This window comes from Coffea eugenioides, chromosome 1 (assembly GCF_003713205.1).
Source record: "Coffea eugenioides isolate CCC68of chromosome 1, Ceug_1.0, whole genome shotgun sequence".
Taxonomy (NCBI): Eukaryota; Viridiplantae; Streptophyta; class Magnoliopsida; order Gentianales; family Rubiaceae; genus Coffea; species Coffea eugenioides.
In genome coordinates, this window is record NC_040035.1 from 8,169,596 (window position 1) to 8,179,079 (window position 9,484).

Genomic DNA, 9,484 nt, shown 5'->3' on the forward strand with positions numbered 1-9,484 from the left:
TTTGGTTGCAGAAATTTCTTCAGGAGTTGGGTATGAAACAAGAGAAGTATAGTCTTTATTGTGACAGTCAGAGTGCTATTCATTTGTGTAAGAACTCTAAATTTCACTCTTGATCCAAACATATTGATGTGAGATATCATTGGATTCGGGAAGTATTGGATTCCAAGTTATTGACACTTGAGAAGGTACATACAAATGATAATGGTGCTGATATATTTACCAAGGCACTGTCTAAGGAAAAACTTTTATTTTACAGACAAGAAGCAAGGTTAGTGGAACCCCTCAAATGAACTGGAGGGGGAGATTGTTGGGTGTGGGCCAGCCCATTTGTGTAAGTAAACAACACTTGAGGGCTTCTCAAGTTTAACTACAAGCGGCAGCCGCATGAGGTAATTTCAATTCTTCGGTCCTCGTGCGAGAGAAAAAAAAAAGGACAGCCGCCATCTTTTGCTGGTTGAAAGAAAAACGAAGAGAGAGAGAAACTTTAAGGTCTTAATTGGAGAGTGATTTGAAACCCGATTGAGATGAAATTTTACACACGCGATCCTCTTGTCAAGCTCTACTCATCTACCTGTTCAGATTTCAGATTTTCTCTTCGTTTGGTAACACCTTTCCAAACTCACTTCTTTGACAGTTGTAATTTTTTGGGGTGATTTTGTAGCAATTTCGCTTGATTGGTGGTGGTGATATTATTATTGTTCGAATATTTCGGATAGACCTGTGTATTCCCATTATTGTGATAGTGAAAATTTTGATTGGATTAGGTCCCGTGATTTTTTCCAATTGGATTTTCCACGTAAAAATTTTGGTGTCCTGTACCTTCTATTTTTCTTGCATTTTATTATCACTGCTGACATTATTACTTGGTGATTTGATTTATTTCTGTTTTAATTGGTACTTGGGAAAAGAGAAACTTATTCTGGGCTAACTCTGATATTGTGAGCCTGTACTGGTACCTCTTTCCCAACATAGTTATACACTATTCGGCACACTCTAAATAAAATACAATCTAATTAGTCAACTACAACAGTACACCACTAGCAAATGACTCGAGCAAAAAATTTCCGATCTAAGTCTCAACTCGTACTAATCTTCCAATTCTTGCTAAATCTATCTACTTATAAGGGTACAATTTACAGCATGAACAATTCATTCCACCACTATAGAGCATGCATATTTGACGGTTGGCCAGCTAGTCTATGGAGAAAATGTAACATTTGGGTGGCTCAATCACACAAGGACAAAATTGGCTACCACAAAATACTTCGAGGACTTAGTTATTATTACATGCACATGGTTTAAACTATTTCAATTTTGATTATTTTAGTTTTGTACCACTATTACACTTTTGCGCTCTGACTTTGATTATGTTCAATCAAATGCTATTAACTTAAATTAAAAACCCACTGATTTCTGAATTAAAAATGTTAAATTACATCATGCATGATCCCAAATTTGGGAAGCCGATGCTTCCCAAAATGTCTTCATTCAACAGTCAGCAGCACTAAAGCATTTGGAAAGCACCAAAATGTAGAAACATGATAGAAGGAACTAAAACTCATAGGCCCACGTTTCAATCTTATCCACTCTCTGTATTCATTTCAAAATTGCGCAGCTATTGCCTTAGATCTACTTTTACCCACACATGAAAAATGAAGTGAAGCATGATAGCTGCAAGGACTCTCTTCAATGGTCACTTGTCAAAGCAACTCCACTATGCAATAATTAATTATGGGGTGAACTTCAAATTAAATAAATGATATTTATAGTAAGACAAGTATTAATGAGGGAAAGAATTACTTCCTCCGTCTTATTTTATTAGGTTTGCTTTCTATTTTAGTTTGTCCCAAATTATTTGTCATAGCCTAAAAGAGAAAAATGAAAAGAGACCAATTTGCCCTTTTTTACGCTTCATAAAAAAGAGTATTAATGTCATGTTTTAGCATTAAACGCTTTAACAAACTATTATAAAATTCCCAAATTCAAAAGCAACAAACAAAATTTAAATTCAAGTTAAGAGGTAATTATGGAAACATTTATTTGTTGGTTGGTCAAAAATCAAATTCCTTAATCTATGTGCAAAATTATACATGACAAGTCAAATGAGACGAATAGAGTATTATGTGTTTTAATGATGTCATCTTAGTGCCTAGATTTGTTGGTTTATTGTCCATATTTTTTGAATTAGGGTCTGTTTGGTTGGAAGTAAAATGTTTTCCTTGGGAAAATATTTTCCGTGGAAGTAATTTTCCATGAAAATCATTTCCCTTTCATCATTTTCAGGTGTTTGGTTAGCTTATTGAAAATATTTTCTTACTTCATTTTTCTGGTGTTTGTTTAACTTTTGAAATATTTTCACTTTTATCTCTATCTTTACTTTCTACACATTATAACTACATACTTCTTCCCATGCAAAATAAGAAAATTTATCTCATTGTTTAACTTTAAAAAATCTTGGAGAAATGTATATATGAATAAAAAATATCTCCTTAAGCAATAAACAAATTGCTAGCCATTTAGTGTCAAATATCAATCACATGCAATGCTTATTGTGACATATATCTTGCACTCTCACTGCTGAAAGTTTCTCTAGAAAAGAATGTCCCTATTATACATAATTAATTACTAGCATAGGATGAGCAGGATGAGGTTTTTTTTTTATTTTGAATATACTAGGGGGAGGGTTGGGTTGGGTTGGGTGGTACGGGGGAAGGAGTGTAAGGAAGAGGTCTTGGGTTCGAATCCTCCTGTTTACACTAAAAAAAAAAAAAGAACATACTACAAGATGTTTTCAGTAAGTTTGGAACATACTACAGACGGGATGCATGCATTTCGGAAAACAACTTCAGTAAGTTTGGAAGGGAAGTTGTTTTCCATAAGATGAGTGAAAATATTTTACATAGGAAAATGTTTTCAGTAACTTTTGTGCAACCAAACACGGGAAATTAGGAAAATATTTTCCTGGAAAACATTTTCACCCGAAACAAACGGACCCTTAATGTTGTAACTTTCAGTAAGTAAGTCAGAGATTTTGAATCAGAATCTCTTACTTATGATCCTTCCATTTTATTATCTAACCCGACCCGACCCATCCCACCCCCTATTTATTGAATCAATATTGATGCTCATGTATGAAACAACTGATACTGGTGATCAGAGAGTGCCCAAATGCAAAATTACTACACTGCACATAAAGTCAACGACAAACATCTTTCTCCTTGCTTCTTGCATCTTGAGCCTTGATCATGGAGTTACTCTACACCATTCTTGGTCTCTTCATATTCTTGATGGCTGTAAAGTATCAGTATCTCCGAAAAAAGAACCGAAAACTGCAGCCTCCAAGCCCTCCAGCTCTTCCAATTTTGGGCCATCTTCACCTTGTGAAAACTGCCCCTCACCTTGCCCTGCAAAAGCTCTCCATCAAATATGGTCCCCTGATTTCACTTCATTTTGGGATTCGCCCTTTCCTTGTCGTTTCCTCACCATCTCTTGCAGAGGAATGCTTAACCAAGACTAATGATATTATTTTTGCGAACCGGCCTGAGTCAGTTTCCAGTAAATACCTTGGCTACAACTCAACTGCTCTCATAATCTCCCCTTATGGAGATCACTGGCGAAATCTCCGCCGAGTCACAACCATCCATATGTTTTCTTCGATTCAACTCCAGCGTTTCTCCTCCATCTGGACTGAAGAAATCCATTTCATCATCAAAAAATTGTTTTCCAGTAACTCTGATGAGAAAACCTGGAAAGTTAAGGACATGAGTTCTTTGTTCCGGGAGTTATTATTCAACGTGATAATGAAAATAGTTGCTGGAAAAAGATGGCCATCTGATCAGCCAGGTGATATATTTTCACCGCGAGCACTCACTGATCTTTGTGATTATATTCCAATCTTGAGGTGGGTTGGCTATGGAGGGTTGGAGAAAGGTGTAATCAGTTTGCACCAGAAAAGGGACGAGTTTCTTCAGGGCCTGATTGATCAAATGCGGAAAGAGGAAGCAGAAGACGGTTCTTGTTCGACGGAGAGAAGGAAAACAATTATTCAAAAATTGTTATCTCTACAAGAAGCAGAACCCGAATACTACACTGACGAAATTGTTAAAGGAATTATACAAGTAAGTCTCTTCTACCTGAATCTCTTTTACAAATTGGTCTATAATTCATTAGGACAAGGTCATCTCACCCATGTAGCAGCAGCACAAATTGTCTAGCCATATTTAGTGGTAGGGCTAAGACTAGTGACGAGGGATGCAATGCTTCTGAATTTTGAAATGATCAAATCAAATTGTAGCTTGATGTTGTGGTCAGATCTGAACTGTAGAAAACACCTCCGACAGCACAAAGGCACCGGATCTAGTGGTGAGTGGGGAAATGGTATATGCCACTAACTTCAGTGTTGGTGTCTAGGGAAGAAATTTAGTCAAAGTCTTTCCAAAAATTTGGTTTTGTTTGGGTACACATGATTTCAACATTAAATGTGCCAATATCTAGTGGTGACTGGTAAGTTGGGGCATCCATCAACATGTAAATTGGGTAAAATCTTGTCGTGGTTCTCTAACGTAACGGGAGAGGGGCTAGTGAGGTTGGAGTTTGGTATTACATTTTTTACATTGTTTGGTGTATAATTACATTATATTATTATATTTGAAGTAAAAGTAGTGTACATTAATAAAATATTTGACACATATTCAGTACAATATTACGATGTATTTGTACACTAAAAAATTTAAACTTGTACAAGAATTGGACGAAATTATACAAAATATAATTGTACCGAATTCTTGTCCCAAAGTAACATATCAATTTATGGCTGTATCTATCATTTTAAACCATAAAATAATCAAAGAATTTTTAATGGTATGTGACAATATATAAGGTTTTAACAATCTTTTCCGCTAATATAATTTAGGAATCTAGTTCACAAAATTTATGGACACATGAGGATAACTTAAACGAACGAAAAAGATCATTTTACAAATTACCTTTAAAAGTTTAGAAAGAGTTGTCAATATAACTATCTCAAAAATGTACAACACTTGTAATAAAGTAAAATTCATCACAAAATAATCTGCACAACTTTATTACAAGAATGTTAAAAATCAGTCTCCTCTTAACAAAAAATACATGTAATTGTATCCTACTATTGGTTGTACATTTTTTAAATTTTGTTTTGTTGGCCAAATTAAGGCCTTTAAAATTTGGGGAAGGTGTCCCTACCCCTGATGGAGGTGATATACTAACAATTGATACACGTGATAATATTCAATAACGGACAACAGAAGCAAATCGGATGAGATAAGATAACAGCCACTTGAACAATTGGTCACCACAAAAACTTTAAAGTAAAGTCTTGGTGGGAGTGGTAGATCAAGTTCAACCCTTACTTCCCATCATATACTTGCCATTTAATTATTGCGCCTGACACTTTTAATGACTTTCTCCCCTAAATTAAAATAGAGTAGGTTATAAAAATATAAAAAAAAAAAGATGAGATAAGATAATGAGACCTTAACCAAGTTACTCGTGGTTGGGGCTAAGTCAACGGTGGAGGCTGTGAGACATTTTAAAAAGTGTTCATTTGAGCATAGATATTAAGTAATACTTATGGCACAATATTTTAACTGGTTGTCTCTAACAAAATATTTTTATTTTCATTGAAACATTCCACATCTTTAAATCTTACCTCTCTCTTGTCATAAAAAAATAAAATGTATATATTTTATTAGTAATACTTTCGTTTACATAACTATATATATATATATATATTATGTGCCTCATTGATGTTCCATAACGAATACTTTATTTTCAGATTTTTAGAATGTAAGTGGTTGCAAATGTTTGCACCACATAATTGCCCTAGCAAGTTTGGTTTGATGTGCGTTGTTGACAAATGTCTGAACCGAACTCCCACAGAATTAGCTCAGTTAGTAAGACTATTAGGCAGATGATCGTGAAATCTTTGTTGAATTCTCAAATCTCCCTTTTTCTCTTTATAAGGCTTTGAATCTCTCTTAAAAATAAAAAAACAGAAATCTCGATTACGAACTCAACTAGTGAGGCTCCTAATTTAGAATCAGGGAACTCGATATTTGTTTGGTGCCACTTCTACAGAGGCCAATTGACAGCCAAGAATCGGGGATAAATTAACTCAACAAAAAGGGTTGCTTTCAATTTATACCCGTGTTTAAGGGTTAAATGCATAAAACTCCCGCGAACTAGAACACTAGTTGCACTTTACACTCTAAAGTATTTTAATAAGCACTTTACACCCTTAGTCAACTAAAATATTACACGAAAATTAATTTCATCCAAATAATTGATGAAATGATTAATTTATCCTCCATTAAAAACTTTAAGTGATATGAGATTGGCTACCCTATTGGAAGACATTCATCATTTAAAGTTGTTGTTTTATATATGCTCCTTTTGTTAAGTTAGCAAGGATCATAATCATATTAGTAATAGGATTATCTCATATGCTTTAGCATCATTTAAGATGAGAAACTTTGATTCCTCCGTGTTAAAATACACTGATTGTATAGTTCCATCGAACCCTAACTCGAAACGGTAAAGTTTTTGTTAATCTATAAAATCACTTATCGTTTTGAAAAAAATTAAAATCTTAAGTGATAAAAATACTATTTTGGTGGGGAAGATTACTACTTTAATTAGACTAAGTTTCACTTTATATCAAAAAGTCTAATTGGTAACACATAAAAAATTATTTTGAGTGATGATTAAGACTATTGGGGTCAAAATAGGGGCAAAATATAGAAATATTGAGTGCTCACTATTGCAATTTTTAAAATCTCATAATTTTCTTCAATGCATCATAATGCTATAACTTCATATAATCAGCAAAATTTCACTCGGAATCTTCACAAGCATAAAATTGGAGTAGAACCCCAAATTTTTCATATGAATTTAGCACAATATTTGCAATAAAATTCAATACTGAACCAAAATTAGACGCTGTATATTAGGAAACAAAATATTGAGCTCAAAAATTTTAAGAAAACACCTAAATCATTTACTTTTCCTTGACAACAATCTTTTCTTACATAGGCTAACTTGAAGTACGTAGTAAAATAGGGTTGATGAGATTCTTGAATTGAATTTATTCCTTTTCTTATTTTTTTCCTACTTCTTTTGTTTTAATTGTCATTCAAAGTGATCATATATTTTATTGTTATATGTTTTCAATTAGAAATTTATTATGAAGTGAAAATTAATCCATTTAAAGTGACATTTTTTTCTACCAAAAGGGTATTTTTGTCACTTAAAAGCTTTTAATGGACGATCAATTGGTCATTTCATCAATTATTTAGATGGAGTTAATTTTCTTATTATTTTATAGTTGACCAAGGGTGTAAAGTAGGAATGGCAATGGGGCCTCTCCCTCGCTCCTGCCTCGCCCCGCCCCATCGGCGGGGAAAAAGTTCATAATTAGTAAAAATATATATTTAGTAAAAAATTTAATATAAATATATAGTTAGTAAAAATTATATAATAAAATAAATGCATAAATAGTAAAAAATATAATAATAATTTAGTATAAATATATTAGTATAACTAATCAATAATTTGTATTAATATAAATATATAATTATTAGTATAACTAATAATATTAAATATGTTATGTATATAATTAATGTATATGTATATATATACATATATTATTTTGTTTAAGTGGGGGATAGAGCAGGGGATGGGGCGCGGGTATAGTCCCTTATACCCCACCTCATTTTTAACAGGGGAGCATTTTATCCCCCACCCCTATCCTCCACGGGGTGGGGTGCCCGCGGGACTCGCCCAATTGTCATTCCTAGTGTAAAGTGTCTATTAAAATAGTTTATGGTGCAAAATGCAACTAGTGCAATAGCTGGTGGGGGAGGGGGGTTTGCATTTAACCCCCTATTTAATTTTGGCTTTTCAGTTTATACTGTGAACTATGAATTGTGATACTTAAATATAATATATTATCAATTTTGGGGCACATCGTCCAAATAAGATAAAACCAATTAATTCTTTTAAAACTTTAGAATGAAACATTTTAATACCACTAAATGAATTAGAGAATTTGGACAAACAACAAATTAAGGATATGTGAAGCCTTCTAAGCTAACTATAGAAAAAGTTATTTGGATTTGAGTTGATTTGACCAATGGGCCAACAAAAGAATAGTATAAGATACTAAAGTTCTAAAATTAGCAATTTAGAGAGTAACAAGCAAATTGGTGATAATTTAGGAGTGCATATTGGAATTAACCCAAAAAAAGTAGTTCCTTCATGCCTCTACATATAATTGAGGTCTATAAATATCACATGCCACAATATATGGTTCCCTTCTTATGTTGACCATTGGACATTCATTTGCGATCAATGTCAAAAGTGTAAAGTATTGATTCATGATCTACATCAAGAGAAATGACATTATTTGTCAACAACCTAATTCTAAAAACTAATTCATATTCTTTTCTTATTCATTCAAAAAGTTCCATTGAATTTGACTGTACATTACTTCTTGTGTAGATAATGTTCTCAGCCGGAACCCATACTACATCTCAGACAATGGAGTGGGCATTGTCCAGCCTATTAAATCACCCTAATGTACTGCAAAAGGCAAGAGATGAGCTAGAAAAAATGCAGCCTGGCCATCTGCTAACTGATTCCGATCTCTCCAAATTGCCTTATTTACGCTGCATAATCAACGAGACACTAAGGTTATTTCCTGCGGCCCCGACTCTTGTGCCTCATTTTTCATCTGAGGTTTGCACCATAGGAGGCTACAAGGTTCCTAAAGGTACAACTTTGTTAGTGAACGCTTGGGCCATTCACAGGGACCCCAACGTTTGGGAAGAGCCCAACAAGTATAAGCCAGAAAGATTTGAAGGAATGGGTGAGGGAGGGTGGAATGAAGGGTTCAAGTTTCTTCCATTTGGAAAAGGCCGGAGAATTTGTCCAGGAGCTGCCATGGCCATAAGGTTGGTTGGGTTGACATTGGGCACCCTGATTCAATGTTTTGAGTGGGAAAGAGTTGGGCCTGAAATGGTGGATTTGGAAGAAAATCAAGGAGCAACTTTGGGCAAGGCCAAGCCTTTGGAGGCATCTTACAAGCCACGCCCATCTATGATCAAAACAATTTCTCAGCTTTAAGTTAGATATGTTGTTGTATTAAGATAAATTGGGATTTCTTTTTTTTTTTTAAACTTAAATATCAAGAAATAAGTGTCTGTTTTTTTTGGTTTTGAGCTCCTCTTACAATTTCAGATTTGTTGTTGTAACTATCTTTCAATACAAGTTAATGCTAAAATTATACAAACTTAAATATTTTACGTGAAAATGTGGAACATTAAATGATTCCAATTCTACATTGTGAAGGAGGAGATGGAAAGCACAACCCCACAAGCCTAATTAGGCGTCTTATTTATTCACCAATCCATTTGAACACCAGGGAGCCTGAAAACGGTATGAAGAACCA

General features: G+C 34.0%; 1 protein-coding gene across 1 annotated transcript; it reads left to right on the forward strand.

The window, feature by feature from the left end:
* Positions 1 to 3,091: 3,091 nt before the first annotated feature.
* LOC113775083 (cytochrome P450 81D1-like) lies at positions 3,092 to 9,274 on the forward strand. Its single transcript, XM_027319824.1, has 2 exons — positions 3,092 to 4,118; positions 8,536 to 9,274. The coding sequence occupies exons 1-2, from the start codon at positions 3,246 to 3,248 to the stop codon at positions 9,157 to 9,159; spliced, it is 1,497 nt and encodes a 498-aa protein (XP_027175625.1). The 5' UTR covers positions 3,092 to 3,245; the 3' UTR covers positions 9,160 to 9,274.
* The last annotated feature ends 210 nt before the right edge of the window (positions 9,275 to 9,484 follow it).